A 19,486-nucleotide genomic window follows, 5' to 3' on the forward strand; every position below is an offset into this window, starting at 1 on the left:
GTGTCAAAATTTACAAACCATATTAAATAAATCAAAAGTTCATGAATTACGTTGCATATGAGATCAAAATTGATGGACTATTTATATAATTTTTCTTGACTTAAACAGGTTGCGATGTAGGTTGTGCTGACGGGTTTGTGGACTGGATTTCCTTTCGCATTGGGGGATGAATAGAGAGATATGCAACACGGACGGCGATCTTCGGAAATCCGCTGCCGGTGCTGTTTTTCAAGTCGACAGACGAATTTTGGAACGAGCGGAAGCGAAATTATTGTGTATAGAGAAAACGACAACGAAATAAAAGGGGGAAAACGACATGTGGGTTCGAGGCCCATCATCCAAATCACGAAATACTCTTCCTGCACTCGGTCCGACACTTTCGTGTATCTTGTCTTGAGCAAATTGGGGGTTGGATTCAATTAATTCACGGGACCATAAATGACAAATACAGCGCAATCTCATTCTCACTCCCTCGTCACCCTAATGCTATGGCTTAGCGTTGACGCAGCTTCCGCAACTTTTCTTTTTCTTTAGATCCGGCTCAACAATAAGAATAGTGAATAATTGTTATTCTGATTTTTGCGATATAGACTATGGATGGAATTTGAGGCCATGGATCTCGGCCAACGCGAGGTTGGCGAGGGGTTGCGGCTCTCAATTTGGGCGGAGAGGGCATCCCTCGATTTAAATTTGCGCTCTCGCTAGTGGCCTCGCCGCCGCATGTAGGGTCGGCCCTGCAGACCCTTGCTAGTGGCTGTGGACAGCATCCATTCTGCCGTCTAGCCACCAAGCCTATCTCGACTTCTTCCACTAGTGCGTAGACAGCATCCCTCGGCTTCCGCAGTTCTTTATTCCACACAGCAACGTCTTCAAGGAGCATGCCAACGGAGGGTACGACATAATCTACACGTCTATAAGTTTGACGGAAATGTTGACACGAAGAAAGATTTATAATTAACGGCTTAAGCGTCCAGAAAATTTAGGGCCCAAATTGAATAATTGTACAACCACCGCGTCTTTCATTCATTTATTTTAGGAAAAACTTAAACCACCGGATGGATAAATCGTGAGACTCCATAAATATAGAAGGATGTTAGGCAGCATGAGGCCTTCCTATTTCCATAGATCCAACGATGATCGAGCTCTTAGCGTGAGATTTGGATGATTCCCCTTTCCGATGCTGCCTATGTCGTTAAACTCTGCTACTTCAACAGCTTTAATCAGCAGCTTGGGCTTTTTGTCCGGAAGACCACCTTCCTTGTCCTTTAAGGTACACTCATCAAACGTGCGCCTCTGAACAATCTGGGAGGCCCTCCTTGGTACGACCTCGCGGCAATCTTTCAGATGTCATCGAAGCAATGAATGATTCGAAGCGCTGGGTCGATCCATTATATTCGCAGTCTGCTAACTATGTCATTGTCATTATTGACGACACAAGGTAGTCTCTCTCTTTTTTGGGGACAAGGGATAGGATCAACAAGACTTCGCCGCTAGTAACTAGGCCCATCATCATCTTGTGCAGCCAGCGGTCGCAACCCTTTCCTTGCTTTGGAAACAACCTTGACAGGCGTTTTGCCTTCACCAGTACTGAAAGGAAGCCAGCATAAAGAAGATTGGCATGCAAGTGCGACCCATGTTCTCGGCACTTGCAGTTAAATCGCGATCTTAAGATTCACTTGGGGAGGTCGAGCCTTCTTATGCAAGAACAAAGATACGACACCTGGCTCAAACATCAAGCTCATCAGCCTTCTTCATCAATCTGAGGAGATGCTGTCAATTGTGCTGCTGAAGCATGAAGAATCAAAACAGGACGTTGTCGACCATCCTGTACAGTTGATTGATCGATTCACAGCTTAAACCTGAAGTTCTCAAGACTCTGATTACAGTTTTGTGCGGGAATTGGGACGCTATTGTCCAGTGTGTCTGTAAGGCTTTGCAGCAGGGATTATTACTCACCAACTTTTGTGCCAATGAAGATTCACTTGAAAATAATAACCTTAAACGAACTAACTTTACAGCTGATTTCACTGTACAATGTTGCTTTTACTGCACCAGAGATGCACATGAGAGAGAGAGAGAGAAAGATAGAGAGAGAGAGAGAGAGAGAGAGGTCCCATTTGCACGATCAAACGTACTTTTTGATCATTTCTCTAACTTCTTCAATGACAAGCCATGCTTTGTGTCCTCCAATTACTTCTTCTTTCATCTCTCCATCTTTCCATACCTGCAAATTGTGTGTCCAGTCAAATTTGCAAACCTATCAATAACCCAAAGCACGAAAGAAAATTCCATCAACTACTACTGTACTGCGTACCTGAATAGTCGGCATTTTCTGCAAGCGCAGACATGGAAAGAAAGTATAGTAAGTGATGAGGAGTAGAGAGAGAAATCAAAGCTTTAAAAAATTGGGTAGCTTGACGTACAGAGATGTTTCCACGCTTCACAAGGGTCTGAGGAACTTTGTTGACGTCTACACAATAGAATCTGATTCTACCAGTATCATGAGAAGAAGCAAAGGTGAAGATGAAATCAGTATGACGCAAATTTGTTCCCAAGAAGGGCATCATCTAGGTTCAAATGAAGCATGCTTGCTCTTTCAGATCGCTGGAAATATAGACAATACTACTACAGGCTTTCGCCTCTTTTGTTTTTAAGGAATCCAGCAAACTGTGAGAAGCTCTGATACCAAGTGACTTTGCTCTCACTAGCAGAAGAATACTTAGTGCAGAAACCTCAACAAACATTGCAACAAACACGACTCTCCATAAGTACTTTTGAAGGCAACGAATCAACGAGCTCTTGGAGTAGCAATCACCAAAATGGCAACTTTATAATCATAACTGACAAAATTATTAGTCAAACAAACGTTGCTCCTATAATGTTAAACCCCCATGGAAGATCTCCACAGCCTAGGTGCTTAAGATTACATGGAAGTGATTGTAAAGAGGAATTCTACCATGCCGACTGGTGAGGCATTTGGTGCATATATAATCTCTCTCTCTCTCTCACACACATACACACACACACACACACAGAGGAAGAAGAAGGAGAAGAAGGAGAGAGGGAGAGAGAGAAATTACTTGCTTTCGTACTCGATCGCCAACTTCTCAAGCTTGGGCTTCAAATAAATGCATTTCCGACACCAAGCAGCCATCCTATTAGGACAAACAACTTGACACAAAAGTATTAAGTAAAAACACAGGTGCTGCGCATCAGCATATGCTCATGCAGTTTCGATTCAGACGAAGGTCTTTGAATTATGCGATTGCAGTAAACATAAGAAAGCACTGTCCCTATCCTTTGCCAAACAACATTCACATTTATAGTTTTGAGCAGGTGCTGCACATCTGTAAAGAGGGGAGCAGAATTAACGGAAAAGAAGAGACCGAAATTCGATCAAATCTCCCCGAGCCATCGCTAATACAGAACTCACGAAGCCAATATCGAAGCCTGGAAACATAGATATCTCGGTGGAGTCATCGGCATGGTATTAAAAATGTGACCCATTCATGCGTAGCGCAACGTTCAAATGGTGATTATCGACAGAGGCCAATGGTATCTCTCGAAACCTTGCGCAGAAATAGTCGCTAACATGTAACGAGCCGCATCTCACGGTCTCACCTAGAACGACAGAGCTCGATGCATCTAGCGCTCATTAATGCCACGGAAGCAGTAACGGCCGAAGCTCGAGGAAGTGGAGTACAAAACGACGTCCAGTTTGAAGACTAGCATCGATTTCCGGGGAGAGAGAGAGAGAGAGAGAGAGAGAGAGAGATACCAATCGATAAGGACGGGTTGGGAGAGCTCGCGAGCGCGCTGGAGGATCTGGTCGAGCTGATCGCTGTCCTGGATGGGCTCCATCTCCGCGACGGCGTGGCTCGAGGAGTCGGGCCAGAAGGCCCCCGCTCTCGCGCCCCGCCTCGCGATCCTGCTCGGGCAATCCGAGCTCCTCCCGCGATCGCCGAAGGGAAAGTGACCGGGCGGTCTGTGCAGGGACAGAGAGCCGACGCCGCCGCTCAGCCCCTGCTGCTGCTGCTGGTGGTGCTGCTGCTCTCGGGGGCAGACTTCTCGGAGGAGGACGTGAGGGTTCGGCGCTAGAACAGACATTTCTCTCCCGGTCTTCCAGAAACAGAGCGAGAATAAGAAGGACCAGAACTCGGAGGGGTCGATAGGGGGCACGAGTTTTCTCAGAGCATTCGACAATCGAAGGAGACGAAGAAGAGGAAGATGACGACGGAAGCCTTATCCGCATGGGAGCGACCATATCGAGTCGAGAGCGCCACAAGCGAAGGGCAAATTCGTAAAGCAAAAATCCAGTCTGTTTATAATTAGAGGTTGAAAAAAACACAAAATGAACAAAAAGCCCACCTCCATTTCTCCTCTTTTATGTTCAGCCCCTTGCACATTTGATTGAGGCAACATGGTTTTTAGTTCCATTTCTGGATTATTATAAACCAGCTTTGGGCCATCATCGATATCTCTTCCGCACAAATTCCATCGCTCAATCCACGGTGACAAAAAGGGCGGAAACAGGAGATCAACTTAAGACTAGTCACTAACCACTGCCACCACTGTAACGGCGGATTAACAACACGGGCTCGGTAAAGTTCTTACCGCAAGCTGAAGCACCCTTCCCCGGCGACAGCGCCTCCTGGCGATTTCCGGCAAATTGCAGCATGGCGATGTGGAGATGCGCGGAAAGTTAACCACCTCATAAGAGCATGTGACAGTTTTCTACCTCAGCATGCGCACATCGCCGAAATGTGAGCCGTCCGAACTACCATCCATAGATCGAGTCACCGATTCTCGACCCTGGCTATACCGAATTTAAATCTAGTCTAAAGAAGCGACGTGCTCTTCCGGCATCGCTTGAGAGACAGCTGAAATTTAAATAAACGAAACGTGCTACGAGCATAAGAAACACTCCAGCGCGGCAGATATCAGAGCTACGCGAACACGAGATTACGTCTCTCCCCTCAGATAAAGCCACTCTGCTATTACAAGTTCAAAGTGCCCTACGAAATTTCCACCGCACTCTCATTTTCCTTTTGTATAACCATCCAACTCCGTACATTCATTCACATTGTCACGCTTGCTCCATAGTCCAGAGCAACAAAAAGAAGACGAACCTCCACACCACATAATCCTGAAAACTACACGAACAGCATAAAAGGCCGCTTTTTACATTGATCACAACTAGAAGAAAAGGATCCAAACTACAGAATTTCGGGTTGTCTTCCACATGGTAAGTTCCAACTTCAAGCAGACCACATCTTGGGTGCAATGTCTACCTGTGTCATCGTTTCATTCCCCCAGTGTCTCCATTAAAACCTACTAACCAGCTATGATGTTTGCTCTGAGAACATTAAAGGGCGCACACTACTAAACTACATCAACATCAAAACAGTAGTCTGCATATATTCCCAGTCAAGTTCATGAATGCAATCAACTCGACAATGTCAATCTCCTCAAATAGTTTCATACCCGACACTTCCTGTCATTGCTCTAAGAGCCTCCCAATGGTTCCCAAAAATTCTTTAAACTGCATCTGTATTTAAAAATCACCACGGTTCCCAAACATTTTTTTCTCTTTCGTGATAGGTAATAAAGAATATTTGTTAAAACAAAAACTTAAGGTACGTTGGGAATGCACTGGGAGACAAGGAAAGAAAAAAAAGACAAAGGAAAACATCACAAGATTATGAGAAGTCAGAGCAAAATGTCCAAGCCAAATAGAAGCAGCTTCTTCCAGTCTACCATGTATTTGGTGAACCAGTTGCATTCCTCTACTGATAAATTCCAAGCATTCTACATAATTTGAGGAGATCGAACAAACTATACCAAAATTGCCCAATCACTTATAGCTCGTTGCACTTCCTGGTCATCAAGATGCATGCTACTAACAAGACATCATTTCTAGCACAGAAAAAGCCGCAACACTTAATTACACAATCCAAGATTAAAACCATTGAATTTATTCCAAGAACATACATAATTCCTTGACAAGTTATATGCTTTTAGTAGGTGCAATGTACAGAATGGCGAACTATGGCATCGATCCCACTACAAGAAAGATGAAATGCAAAATGTGGCTACGAATAAAGAGTCACCCCCATTATGACCTAATAAATGAGAAATGGGAAAGTCAGTTCTACGTACACATCAAAATGGGCAGCTCCACTTTCAGTACGTCAAATCCCTAAGACACCAAGAGTCTTAAAAGTTTCGAACAAGCTTGAACCTCCCCTCTCTTCCTTTTGTAAGTCTAAGTCACTAATTCAAACCATACCCTAAGAAGTGTCAGGCGAATATGACCATCATATACAAGGCTAAAATCCAGCTACGTTCTCACAAGTCCCAGTCACAGTAGTTCATGGCACCGCTATATTAGCCTACCAGGGAAATCAGAGTAGAACCACAATTACTAACCTATTAACCTGGTACTAACATATAACTAGAATACTCACAGCATGGAAACTGACAGATACACAAGGCAATCAACAATAATGATTTCAGCCACTCAAAAGCCTGAGGGTAATAGTGCAACACGTGAAGAAGATTGCAAGACATGAAAGACTACAGATGTACAGATACATAGTGTACTACGAACAAATAACCTTGTTAATGCGCCTATCCCAACCAACTCATGACCTGAGGGCAGGATCGAAATATCTTATTATTAGAACAAAACACGAGGCACGAAATCCAGGTTCTTCAAGAAGCTTGAGTCGCATGGACCAGTTTATCAGATTGAAAGATCAAACATTTAATTATGTCAAGACAATCTCAGCCAACCTATATCATTGCTGAAAAAGACACGTCCTGGTAAAAATTCTACACTTGAGGAGGAAAAAACATTCAAGTGTCATATTCCAAAACCAAAAACTGCCCGTATTTTGTGAAAGATCAAGTCTCGCCACCCTCTCTCGGTGTTCTCCACCACAGTTGCATTCCCATACCTACAATCGAAGGAATCAGAGAGGAAAATGTGCAATCAATACACGGTATAAAGTTCAGCGCTGGCAATTCATTTCAACTGTCAAACTTGAGTTATAAATTCATCTCAATGCACGTAATGGGAAAATGTTAATTCTATCAATAGTGCCAAAACAATTTATTTATCTTAAATTCGTGCCCTCTTCTCAATCCTCCATTCACGTATCAATCCATATCTATTCATTTAGTAAATCGCCAGCCTCTAGTGAAAGTTTCAACTTAAATCAAATGTCCAAACTTTAATCTTCAATGCAAATTAAGAGTAAACTTGCTCCAAAACTAACCTGTCTTCTTCAGGTACGTCGGTGTGCGTGAGCTTGACAACAGTCAGACCAGGTTCAGGCTCTTCTAGAGTAAGTGTTACCTGCAATTAGCCCATGAACAAAAGAACCCATGAGCGTATATTACAGAGATTAACGACATCAATGCAGACAATTATCAACACGAAAAGATTAAAGAACTTACGGTGGATTGAATACCATCGGGCCAGCTCCCAAACCTCCATTTCTGCACAATCAACTTCCCCTCCTGCAACTCCACATTCCTCCCCGTCACGGAACCATCGAAGATGCTGAACTCTCCTCCGACCTCTTTGCTTATCCTCGCATTGCTCTGCGTGAACCCTTTCCACCTATTCTCGTCCATCAATATCTCGTACATATCTTTCGCTCTGCAGCTGAACTTCTCCGTCATGCTAATCGTCTTGAAACCTTCCTTCTTCTTCTTCTTCTTCGCCTCCTTCTTCTCAGCGGCCTCCGCCTCCTTCTTCCCCGCGGAGGCAGCTGCCGGAGCCGCCGCAGCAGCCGGTGCGGACGCCTGGTTCTTCGGAGCCACCTTCTTGGTCTCCAAGTCCTCCCTCGCCGGGCCTCCCTTCGCCATGCTCTCCACGAAAACCCTAACCTTCTCCAAGATCACCGGCTTCCCCCGGCTGAGCATCGCCTCCTTCAACCTCCGCCCGATCGGGCCGTCGTCCTTGACGAGGACCTTGACCTCGGGGTCCTCGTCGGCGTTCTCGTCGGCAATGTAGGGGATCTCCACGGTGCCGTCGACCTTGAGCAGGGACTTCCCGTCGGAGTCCCGGGCCTCGCCCTCCCAGGAGAGGACGACGCTGATCTCGTAGCCCGGGATGATCTTGCCCTTGCGGATGTTGACGTAGGCCTCGCCGTCGACCTTCTCGACCGTCTTGGTGCGGACGAAGAGGTCGCCCTCGCCGTCGAGGAGGGTGAGGTCGGAGAGGAGCTTGGTGAGGACGCCGCGGGCCCACTCGAGGCAGTTGGTCTCGGACCAGTGCCAGTTGTGGACGTTGGTGCCGTCGGGCCGCTCCTCCACGATCCACCGCTTGTCGCCCTCGCCGTACTTCGCCATCGTCGTCGCCGGCGGCGGTCGTGCTGGTGGTGTGCTGGCGGCGAATTTGCGGGAAGAGGAGCGCCGGAAGTTCGGAGCTTTTCGCGAGATTGCTGGGGAATGCTGGGGGAGGCGAGGCGAAGGAGGTGGAAGATGGGTTAATAGAAGGGGGCGGAAAGAGAGGAGGAGGGAGAGAGGTCTGGAGGGTTCTGATAATGGAAGAGTCTAGAACACGTTTGGGAAATTGGGATGCAGCTCTTCTTACTTCTTGGGAAGTGCTGGAATTTTGGAAAGGACTAGAATCCCTTTCCTCTCAAATCTCAAATGTATCAAAGCCTCTGATTTTGACTAAATATGTACACGTTATAATTGAATTTTTAATTTATTTAATATAATTTATAAATTTTGATCTAATCTATAATATTATATATATTCAAGTTGATTCTAGATCAATGTTTAAATTCGGAGATAGTATAGTTAATAGACTAAATTGAATATTTATGAAAAATTTAGTGATTATATTGACATTATATATTATGTTAAAGTTTAAGAATTATGTGTGTTATTTTTTGAAACGTAAAACTATAGCTTTCAAAGTGATTTTTTTTTATTAATCAATGTTCTCTTACCACTCTCTACCCTCGAAAAGGCAAAGGAAAAACGAACGAAGTTTCCTCAAAAGTAGACACCATCATTTCCTATCCGCATCCCAATCACTATAATATATGTAGGATCCTACATAGATCTCACGAAAATTAATGACACTATAAAATGATCCACTAGTCAGGATTTCCGCAAATATTTTTTATTGAAAAGATTGGGCATTTAGGCTAAAGACAGAGGGGCACATAATTTGAGAGCTCTATGTACGTCGACATAAAGTACCTTGGCAATAACTCAGACATTATCTAGCTTGCTTACTTGCTAATGTCAATCACCCTTCAATCTTCAAGAAAGATGTGGATTCACTTCTGCTATTTCGACAAGTTAGCACAACCAAATATACCACAGATCAATTGAAGTTCAGTGAATCTCCAATTCGATCCAGATAAGTGATCTGCAAAACGAATTTTACCCGAGGACCTTGATTAAATCACCTGGCAAAAAATGAGAAGTCCTTTTGATTTGGAACATACAAAAGAACACCAGAACCGTCCGGTAAGCCAGAGAAATTCATGTGTGAACAGCAAGAACTTTTCCAGAACACAGAAAAAATAAGTGTCCTTGACCTAATACGTCGGCAACTAAGTTTGAGGATTGATGCTGTCGCTACAGGCCAAACATGTACAATTAACCAATATTTGATTGATAATCCCGTGATTATAGTACCACAACAATTGTCTTGATCCATGCAGTTGTCAAGAATTGCTGTTACATAAACGAGATGTTGAAGAACATAGGACAAAAGAAAAAGAATTCAATTTTTTGAGGAGAGAACAGTAGCGACTCTCCAAAGTAAACATCGCATTCATCTACTACCATACATTGGCTATCAAGATGTTCTGCATAAACATGAATGAGCACGATCTACTGCTCTCTCAGGGAATCTAGGACTGTATGGTTCAATCTGATGGCTCATTTACTCAATTTCTCCTCTGAACTCATTCCTCCAGCAATAATGCCATTTCTTGCGGTTGCCCTTGCCTGCATGGAAAAGGAAAAACAGAGGATTTTCGTCATGCTGAAACTGAACATCTTGAGCATTTTATGGTCATATGACCCTCATGCACTTACCCCTTCGCCATCTTGAAACATAAAACAGCTGATCGGTGAATGAACGGAAGAGCTGGGTTTATATGCTTCTGCAGCACTAGGTTTCACATGGTTGATCTGTGATTTAGGTCTCGTAAGCAACATACTAGAATTGATTCACCTCAAATGAGAAGTTAAGGAACACTACTAGTAAAAGAATTTAAACTAAAGTGTTACCTCTGTCTGCCTCTTATTTTGCATGGCTAAGTCAATTTGCTCACTCTTTTTTCTGAAATTTCCCTGCAAAGCTGCCAACCTTAAAAATCAATGGCATTGACTCAAGAAGAAAAAGTACAAGAAGAAGAAAAATAAACAGAACCCTACCGTTTATCTATCTTAAATTCTTTTTGGATGGGGGGCAACCTTTGCTTTGACCTCGCAAGGGAGTTAGTCATTTGCCAGTTGTTAGGGCATCACTGTTTTTGACTGAAATGACGATTATGTGAAACAAAATCATCTTTTAGCCTTTCCCTCATCTATGTATCTCATGAAAAACTTATACTTTTCACTTGAACTTGCCGCAATCTCTGCTGCTTCGAAAAAGTTGGTGCATAACCTATCAAACTGCAGGTCATGCTCACTCGTCTGCCGATATTCATAACAATTTATGACATAACAGTAGTGTCTTTTCAAATCCTTCCTCCAACAAGCTAAAATATAACATGATGGAATCTCTTTCACATCTTTCTCAATGAGAATCTTTACTATATGTTGGCAAAGAATTCCTTTAAACTCAAACAGATTACATGAGCATTGAACGTCAAATTCAGCTTCATTATAACTCACATTGTACACAACTCTTTGTTTAGGTTTGCCCCTTAAAATGTCTGTCACATTAAAAGAAGATATCAAACCATCAACCTTGTCCAACTCATAATTACAGTAAAGCAAGCCCCTCAATTCATCTTGGAACAATCTCAATATATCATAAGTGTAGCTCTCATGAAATTGCTTCTCAAAGTATAAATTAGTAACCGTCTTGTAGGTCGAGTTGGAAAAAAATAATCTACCTTATTCTCCTTCTCAACTTTGCTTTTCAAGGCATTATCATATTGCTCAACAAATTGCTTCAATGAAGTTTTTGACGTTACATAATCATCAAAAAACTGCATCCACACTTTCATTTCTTTGCATTGTAGACAACCCTGCCCAAAATACCTTTTTGACAAAAATACAAACCCAACGGTGATGATCAGCAAATAAGGAACTCAACCATTCATTCTTTTCAAAATTAAATTCTTCAATCATTTTGAACCAACTTTCTTCAAATTCTTGAGGATTCAAAGATTCTTAAACAGTACCTTTTAGAATTTTTTATATTGCCTTGTATTGAACTAGACCTCCAAATTTTTCAGGAAGCTTCTTCATTATGTGCCAAAGGCAAAGCAGATGATGAGAACTTGGAAACCCTTCCACGACTGCACCTTGGATCATTTTACATTGGTCAGTGATTATAGCAATTGGAGGACGCCCCATGCATGCATTCCAGCCACGATCTAAATAGCCAAACATATGCGCCTACATCCTCTCTTGATAGCAAACCACATCCGAATAGAATAGACTGCCCATGGTGGTTAACTCCAACAAAAGGAGTAAGTGGCAAATCATACTCATCAGTAAGATATCAAAGAATAACACATCTCCAAATGACTCATAAGCTGCTCTAGACCTTGCATTAGCCCAAAATACATTCTGCAACTGTCCTTCCTCATCCATGCCAATCACATAAAAGAAATTTGAGTTCCTTCTTTGCATTCGAACAAAGTAATTACAAAGTACATCTGCATCTCCAATCCTAAGTCTAAATTGTCCCACCTCAGCAATGTAGTTTCTACCATCTTTCTGACCAAATGCTGAGTTCTCAGATTTTCCCACTTCAATAGCTACAGAGTGAGAATTCTTGTCTTTCACCAAAAAAAAAAAAGTGAGAATTCTTGTCTAAAGTTATGCTCACTCGATCATTCAACTCAACTCTCCTCTTTGAACTAGAATCCAATTTCCTACCAGATCTTTGAAATCATGAAATTTTGGGACCTAGAGCATGATTATGGTCCAAAAGAACATGAGATATAGTGCATCATCCACCACCATCCACAATCACATTAATTTTCACCTTACAATCAGTTTTGATTGATGGCCTCGAGATAAATTTACTCTTTGCTGTGGGTTTCTGTTTACCTCTTTTAACACATGCTAGAGAATAAGAACTTGATTGTCCCTCAATGTTACACTTTGTGCTAATTTTTCTAACACCAAATCCTTGCTAATAAGCATATTTCACATAATAGCAATGAGTTTCCTGTTGTGAAGCAAAAATCATCCCAATGCGTGGAACCTCTACATCTACATCCATTGAAGGTTCCTTAAATTCATTCGTTTCAACATTGTCATTATCACAAGCATCATCATTTCTTTTCCCAACCAAAATCAGTTCTTCTTCCACTTTTTTTGCATTTGAATCAACCTCCATAACTAGTGTTCAAGCATATAACAGAAAATAAAGTCAAAAGTTGTGACATGATAAATAACATAATTTTTTTGTTAAATTGTAAAAGGGCAGACAATGTTCCAATGGCACATTTGCAACCACGATCAACATGACAATAATAAATAGTAAAGGAGACACAAAAGAAAGGGAAAAGCCTTTGGCCATGAACTGCCCGTTACAGCAAAGCCCTCAATTTACTTTTCAACATGTAAAAATTTAGGCAAGTGATATCTGGACCCCAAGCACTAGTGGGTCTCAGATAAAACCACTCCCATGGAGCTCCTTTCAGGCTATGCCCTCTTGTACATACAAGTGCAAATTGAGAGTGGATTAACATGATAGTGGCACTCTCCAAACCAGAGTTGTAGATAAATGACTGTGAAAAGCTCAGGAAGATTTGAACAGGAGTGACTTTTCGCATTCTTGTCAGTTTTACATTTTCAGTTTCAGGCTTATTTTGAAAGTCAAAACCTTCGCTCATGTGGCACTTTCCACCACAGTCAATTTCACAATTGGGAACATTTATTCAGATCCCCTATCATGACTTCTTTTCTTTTCATTAGTTGATGATTTCAGGAACAGAAATATTTGTTTAAAATTTATAAGTTACAAACAATCTTCAGATTTAGGATAAGTATTCTTTGTTCCGGTTAGCCATACAACAAGAAACGTAAAGGACAAATTTGCAAAATAGCCAAAAAAGGGTAGAGTAGAATAAACATGAAAGACTAAACACTCATTTGATAAGACACAAAGATTAGCTTTAAAAGAATAGAAATGAAAGTTCGAGGTTACTAGTTAATTTTTACACATCACTTCAGACAATCACGTGGAAGCTTTATCTCTATCCCTTTATTGAGCTTTTACAAAAGAGGAAAATAAACTGAGATTTCTAAATGTAACAACACCGAAATACTTGTAATTAAAAATCAAACAGAAGGATCAATCATGTGCATAGCATCTGCTTTTTACTAGTACAATTTAGAAGTGTTGCAAGATTAACCAGAATAAAGAAATGAGTTTCTAAAAGTGATTCAGGCCAGTTCAAAAGCATCTCGCAAGTACTTATTCAAGATGTGGTTTTAGGGGGCTTTTGCTAAAGAAACATTGACCGAGATGATGCCATGATATATAACACGCCCATTCCACACTTAAAAAAATTATTAAAGATGACCCCATAATCTAAAGCAGAATTGACCGCAACACGATTTTAACTGATCTCTTATTCTTTTCATAAAGAAATAAACTATTTTGGTGATCTCAATGCTATGAGTGTTGTTTCATCGATTTGACCGATTTTCATGACACGAAAGTAGCTCTACAAACTGTAAATTTTCCATTTTTTCGATTCTTTGAGAAGTTGTCACGAACATCTGGTGGGCGAACTACAAGTCTCACAGATACTGCCGTGCAGCTAGCCAATATCCAATAGGGGGACTGAAGACACATAGCCAACGCAGGCACTCGAAGATCATGCTGAAGGCATCAGGCCAGTTCCAGCCATCTTCATAGAAAACCCACACCACAAAGCAAATCCCAAGACCTCTCTCAGTAGTTTTCTCTATTAAAAATGGAAGACGTGAGCAGAGCAGAGAGACAGACCTCCGACCTGTTGAGCAGAGAGGAAACGAAACACCGGCGCGTGAACAGTCACCGAGAATGAGGAGGGGACAGTGGACCGGAGCGGCGGAGGAGGAGGAGGAGGAACGTCGCCGGAGAAGAACCGTCGCCGAGCGAGCGTCGTTCGTGGCAACGCGGAAGAGCCGTGGCCGACGGTCCGAATTAACAGGCCGACCGCTTGAGCCGATGGAGTTTTTAGATTTTTTTTCTTACTTGATAATCCACATTAGCCATTCGGAAGTTTAGTCGCGTAGGTGAATCGAACTCGTGATCCTTGTGAAAAAGACGTACTTAACTTATTACCACCAGATCAATCATCTCGGTTGTATTTTAATCTACATTTTGTTCGACCGCAATTTTAGATTTAAAAAGCCCAATCAGAATACCGACGTGACCACTAAGGAGGGCCAGGACGTACTTCATCATGTTCGGGTGAAGAGCCCACCATTGAAAAATGGTGGCCAACAGTTCTGCGATCGTGTTAGTCTAGCTAGGGATAATGCCTAGCGGGGGGCATCGGATCCTGGCTAGTACCTCGATGTCCGCGCCTCACCATCGCGAGCTGCCCCATTTTCACCTCCTGCTCTCTCCATTAGAGTGTCCATTTTCCGGGGGAATGTAGGGAATTTGTGTTTCATATGATAAATGAGAGAGAAAAAGTAAACGACGTGAATATAATACGGCTCGAATGTGCCTTGTGCCGAGAATCATATGCGCCCTAGCCACAATAACATATAATGTGCAATGACATAGAACTTTGGTCCATTTATATGAACACGAGTATACGTATGACTTCAATAAAATGACATTAGACTATTGATCCGGACACACAATGTGTAAAGGAGGTATGGCTAAGTGCATGATAAGTATTATTTCTCGGAGCTATGCATATTTCATGTTATACTGACAGTTTTATTTATTTATATATCTCTTTAGTGAAGTCAACGCTTTTTATAGATTTAGTTATATTGATAACCTAAGTCGAATAATAAAGTTTGCATGAAGAAATGGGTAAATTGGATAAGCTAAATCAGATTCGTATTTATGAATATAATTTAAAATGGAGCACTTTGTTTTTAGTTCAAAAGAGGACTAGATAATCCAAAATGGACAAATCGGGTGGAATCTCGAGAATCCGATAAAGTCCGCCCTTTCTCTGTATAGATAGCAAGCTTCTCTATTCAATTTGCGGCAAGTAGGCGGAGACATTAGGATCTTGCATAGTTGCTATCAAGAAGATCCTGAAGATTAAAATAACTTTTGATAATGCAAGGCCCTATTAAAATAGGATTCATTTTATCAAGATTTTGACCATCTTCGAAGAACCAAGGGACTGCCCCTTACCCACTGTAAAACGTTGGAATTATACACTATTTTTTATTTTTAATATTTAAGGTGTGCTTGTTTCAAAGAAAATTCTAAAAAAACGTGTTTTCCATTTACAAATTAGGAAATTCATTTTCCTAACTTCAAATATATGCATATTTTTTTTATCATAAATGATTATCCATCATCATTTTCAGCAAACTAAACACGTAAAAGTTCAGACAACTAATTTGCAAAAAAATTCTTTCACTCAAATAAGTAAACACAACTAATTTGCAAAAAAATTCTTTCATTAATCTCATTAATCTCATATTATGAAGATATTTATGTACGTATATCATTTAAAGCCCATTATTTTAGCAGAAAAATGACATTATGTTCTTTAACTAAATTTTATCTTAAACTTTAATGATGCATTTTGTATGTGCAACTTGAGAAATATCACTATTTCATATTTTCAGCACTTGTGGATGGCAACCTCAAGATATACATATACACACATGAGGATAGTGCAAATTTCTCACGGTCACGTTGTCAAAAAGGAGAATAATGAAATCTTAGAAGTAAAATGCTTTTTTTTTTCCCCCAAATCAAAACAAAAAGCATGAGGCTTCAAACTCATTCATACTAATTTTTTTAATAAAAAAAGTAACCCATTGGGTTAAATAAAGTTTGTGGTGATATTTCGATCCATTCATATGATGTGAATTCGAATCATTTTGTTTCTGTTATTCTTTAGTGTCATGTGGAAACGGCGAAAGGGCTCCCTTTATGAGCCTGTGGAATTTACTCGCCTCAATCGGCATAAATAAGGATAGTGTAAACTTCTCATGGCCAAGTTGTCAAAAATGAGAATAATGAAATCTTAGAAGTAACAAGTTGCTTTTTTTTTCTTCCAAATCAAAACAAAAAGCCTAAGGTTTCAAGCTCAATCCTACTAAATATATATTTTTAAAAAAAGATGTAACTCATTGGGTTGCAATAAAGTTTGTGGTGCTGTTTTGATGTCATTCATGTGACGTGAATTTGAATCATTTGGCTCCCATTATTCTTTAGCCTCACATGGAAAAGGGAAGGGGCTCCTTTTATATGTCCGTGGAATTTACTAATCACAATTAGCACAAATAATAATAGTGCAAACTTCTCATGGTTAGGCCGTCAAAAATGAGAATAATTAAATCTTAAAAGTAAAATGTTGCTTTTTTTTTCCCAAATCAAAACAAAAAGCATGAGGCTTCAAGCTCAATCCCATTATATATATTAAAGGTAAACCATTGGGTTGCAATAAAATTTGTGGTGATATTTTGATCTCATTCATGTGACGTGAATTTGAATCATTTTGCTCTTGTTATTCTTTAGTTTCATATAAAAACAGGGAAAGGGCTCCCTTTTGTGTGCCTATGGGATTTATTCGCCACAATCGGCACAAATAATGATAGTACAAATTTCTTATGGTTAGGTTGTAAAAAAAGAGAATAATGAAATCTTAAAAGTAAAATTATTCAATTTTTTTTTTTCCAAACAAAAACAAAAAGCGCGAGACTTCAAGCTCATTCCTACTAAATAATTTTTAAAAAAAAAAATGTAACCCATTGGTTTGCAATAAAATTTGTGATGATTTTTCAATCTCATTAATGTGATGTGAATTTGAATCATTTTGCTATCGCTATTCTTTGAAAACTTCAATCTCACATGAAAACAGGGAAGGAGCTCCCTTTATGTGCCTATGCAAATTACTCGCCACAATCAACATAAATAATGATAGTACAAATTTCTCACGGTTAAGTCATCAAAAAGGAGAATAATGAAATCTTAGAAGTAAAATGTTACCATTCTTTTTTTCCAAACCAAAACAAAAAGCGTGAGGTTTAAGCTCAATCCTACTAAATATATATATAAATTTAACTGATTGGGTTACAATAAAGTTTGTGGTGATATTTTGATTTTATTCATATGATGTGAATTTGAATTATTTTGCTATCGTTATTCTTCAATTTCACATGGAAATGAGGAAGGGACTCCTTTATGTGCCCGTGGAATTTACTTGCCACAATTAGTACAACCAAAAATAAAAATAAAGATAGTACAAACTTCTCACGGTCATGTCGTCAAAAATGAGAATAATGAAATTTTAAAAATAAAAATTTGCCTCTTGTTTTCCCAAACCAAAACAAAAAGCATAAGACTTCAAGCTAAATCTTACTAAATGATTTTTTTTTTAAACGTAACCTATTGGGTTGTAATAAAGCTTGTGGTGATATTTCAATCTCATTCTCATTCATATGATGTGAAATTTGAATCCTTTGACTCTCGTTATTTTTCAGTCTCACATGGAAACGGGAAGTGGCTCCCTTTATGTGCCCATGGAATTTACTCGCTACAATCGGTACAAATAAAGATAGTGTAAATTTCTCAAGGTCAGGTTGTTAAAAAAGAGAATAATGAAATCTTAGAAGTAAAATGTTGCCTTTTTAAAACCAAATTATAACAAAAAACGTGAGACTTCATGCTCAATCCTACTATTTTTTTTCTAAAACCCATTGGGTTGCAATAAAGTTTATATTTTGATTTTATTTATGTACTGTGAATTTGAATCATTTTGCTCTCGTTATTCTTCAATATCACATGGAAATGGGGAAATGGACTCTCTTTATGTGTCTGTGGAATTTACTCACCACAATCAGCACAAAAAAAGATAGTGCAAACTTCTCATGGTCAGGTTGTCAAAATGGAGAATAACAAAATCTTGAAGTGAAATATTGCATTTTCTTTTTTCCAAACCAAAATAAAAAGTGTGAGGCTTCAAGCTCAATTTTACTATATATATTTAAATGTAACCCATTGGGTTATAATAAAGTTTGTAGTGATGTTTTGATTTCATTTATATGACGTGAATTTGAATCGTTTATTTATTGTTATTCTTCAATCTCACATGAAATCGGGGAAATGGCTCCCTTTTATGTGCCCATGGAATTTACTTGCCACAAGTGGCACAGATAAGAATAGTGCAAATTTCTTACTGTCGAGTCGTCAAAAAAGAGAATAATGAATTCTTAGAAGTGAAATGTTGCCTTTTTTTTTCAAACCAAAACAAAAAGCGTGAGACTTCAAGCTCAATCTACTAAATATTTTTTTTAAAATTTAATCTATTGGGTTGCAATAAAAATTGTGGTAATGTTTTGAACTCATTCATATGACTTGAATTTGAATCATTTCGTTCCCTTTATTCTTCATTTAACATGGACACGGGGAAATGGTTCCCTTTATGTGCCTATGAAATTTACTTGTCACAATCAGCACAAATAAGGATAGTGCAAATTTCTCACTATGAGATTGTTAAAAAGGAGAATAATGAAATCTTAAAGTAGAATGTTTGCAAACAAAAAGTATTAGTCTTCAAGCTCAATTCTACTAAATATATATATTTTTAAAATGTAACTCATTGGGTTGTAATAAAGTTTGTAGTGATGTTTCGATCTTATTCATATGATGTGAATTTGAGTCATTTCGCTTTCGTTATTTTTTAGTCTCAAATGGAATTATGTACCCATGGAATTTACTCGTCGCAATCAACACAAATACAAATAGTGCAAACTTCTCACGATGATGTCATTAAAAAGGAAAATAATGAAATCTTAGAAGTAGAATGGTTGCATTTTTTTTTCCAAACCAAAACAAAAAGTGTGAGGCTTCATGCTCAATCCTACTATTTTTTATTATTATTATTATTTAAAATGCATTAGATTGCAATAAAGTTTGTGATGATATTTCAATCTCATTTATGTGACGTGAATTTGAATCTTTTCGATCTCGTTGTTCTTCAATCTCACATGGAAACGAGGAATGGACTTTCATTATGTGTCCGTGGGATTACTTGCCACAATCGGTACAGATAAAGATAGTGCAAACTTCTCACGATTAGATCTTCGATAAAGAGAATAATGAAATCTTAGAAGTAAA

General features: G+C 39.7%; 3 protein-coding genes across 14 annotated transcripts; all 3 read right to left on the minus strand.

Moving 5' to 3' along the window:
• Positions 1 to 1,977: 1,977 nt before the first annotated feature.
• On the minus strand, positions 1,978 to 4,310 carry LOC104446012 (thioredoxin-like 3-1, chloroplastic). 2 transcript variants are annotated; one of them, XM_010059931.3, is made up of 5 exons: positions 3,779 to 4,310; positions 3,081 to 3,155; positions 2,424 to 2,490; positions 2,315 to 2,332; positions 1,978 to 2,224 (listed from the first exon to the last, which is right to left on the minus strand). In XM_010059931.3, exons 1-5 carry the CDS (start codon positions 4,105 to 4,107, stop codon positions 2,126 to 2,128), a joined length of 588 nt encoding a protein of 195 aa, XP_010058233.2. In that variant the 5' UTR covers positions 4,108 to 4,310; the 3' UTR covers positions 1,978 to 2,125. The 2 variants fall into 2 exon arrangements, with proteins under 2 accessions (XP_010058233.2, XP_010058239.2); XM_010059937.3 differs by having other exon boundaries at positions 2,424 to 2,484; positions 3,779 to 4,279.
• Positions 4,311 to 6,600: 2,290 nt separating this feature from the next.
• On the minus strand, positions 6,601 to 8,594 carry LOC104446028 (activator of 90 kDa heat shock protein ATPase homolog 1). The gene is made up of 3 exons (XM_010059944.3): positions 7,462 to 8,594; positions 7,281 to 7,360; positions 6,601 to 6,959 (listed from the first exon to the last, which is right to left on the minus strand). Exons 1-3 carry the CDS (start codon positions 8,359 to 8,361, stop codon positions 6,866 to 6,868), a joined length of 1,074 nt encoding a protein of 357 aa, XP_010058246.2. The 5' UTR covers positions 8,362 to 8,594; the 3' UTR covers positions 6,601 to 6,865.
• A 1,029-nt stretch (positions 8,595 to 9,623) lies between these two features.
• On the minus strand, positions 9,624 to 14,434 carry LOC104446038. Of its 11 annotated transcripts, none has more exons than XR_005546381.1 (5): positions 14,183 to 14,434; positions 10,417 to 10,518; positions 10,270 to 10,332; positions 10,075 to 10,170; positions 9,624 to 9,984 (listed from the first exon to the last, which is right to left on the minus strand). XR_005546381.1 is itself a non-coding variant. In XM_039301477.1 (5 exons), the coding sequence occupies exons 2-5, from the start codon at positions 11,214 to 11,216 to the stop codon at positions 9,916 to 9,918; spliced, it is 342 nt and encodes a 113-aa protein (XP_039157411.1). In that variant the 5' UTR covers positions 11,217 to 11,510; positions 14,183 to 14,433; the 3' UTR covers positions 9,624 to 9,915. The 11 variants fall into 11 exon arrangements, 3 of the variants coding, with proteins under 3 accessions (XP_039157411.1, XP_039157415.1, XP_039157406.1); XR_005546377.1 differs by having other exon boundaries at positions 10,270 to 10,340; positions 14,190 to 14,430; XR_005546374.1 differs by having other exon boundaries at positions 10,270 to 10,340; positions 14,183 to 14,429.
• Between the last annotated feature and the right edge of the window lie 5,052 nt (positions 14,435 to 19,486).

The sequence above is a fragment of the Eucalyptus grandis genome, chromosome 1, assembly GCF_016545825.1.
Source record: "Eucalyptus grandis isolate ANBG69807.140 chromosome 1, ASM1654582v1, whole genome shotgun sequence".
Taxonomy (NCBI): domain Eukaryota; kingdom Viridiplantae; phylum Streptophyta; class Magnoliopsida; order Myrtales; family Myrtaceae; genus Eucalyptus; species Eucalyptus grandis.

Coding starts and splice junctions, on each gene's coding strand:
- LOC104446012 (XM_010059931.3), bottom strand. CDS start 4,107: ATGTCTGTTCTAGCGCCGAACCCTCACGTCCTCCTCCGAGAAGTCTGC. Junction 3,156..3,778: donor CAACCCGTCCTTATCGATTG/GTATCTCTCTCT, acceptor TTGTCCTAATAG/GATGGCTGCTTGGTGTCGGA. Junction 2,491..3,080: donor GCGATCGAGTACGAAAGCAA/GTAATTTCTCTC, acceptor TGATACTGGTAG/AATCAGATTCTATTGTGTAG.
- LOC104446028 (XM_010059944.3), bottom strand. CDS start 8,361: ATGGCGAAGTACGGCGAGGGCGACAAGCGGTGGATCGTGGAGGAGCGG. Junction 7,361..7,461: donor CCGATGGTATTCAATCCACC/GTAAGTTCTTTA, acceptor GGCTAATTGCAG/GTAACACTTACTCTAGAAGA. Junction 6,960..7,280: donor GACGTACCTGAAGAAGACAG/GTTAGTTTTGGA, acceptor CTTCGATTGTAG/GTATGGGAATGCAACTGTGG.
- LOC104446038 (XM_039301477.1), bottom strand. CDS start 11,216: ATGAAAGTGTGGATGCAGTTTTTTGATGATTATGTAACGTCAAAAACT. Junction 10,333..11,102: donor AAGTTGAGAAGGAGAATAAG/GTAGATTATTTT, acceptor GCAGCTTTGCAG/GGAAATTTCAGAAAAAAGAG. Junction 9,985..10,074: donor TGTTTCAAGATGGCGAAGGG/GTAAGTGCATGA, acceptor TTTTCCATGCAG/GCAAGGGCAACCGCAAGAAA.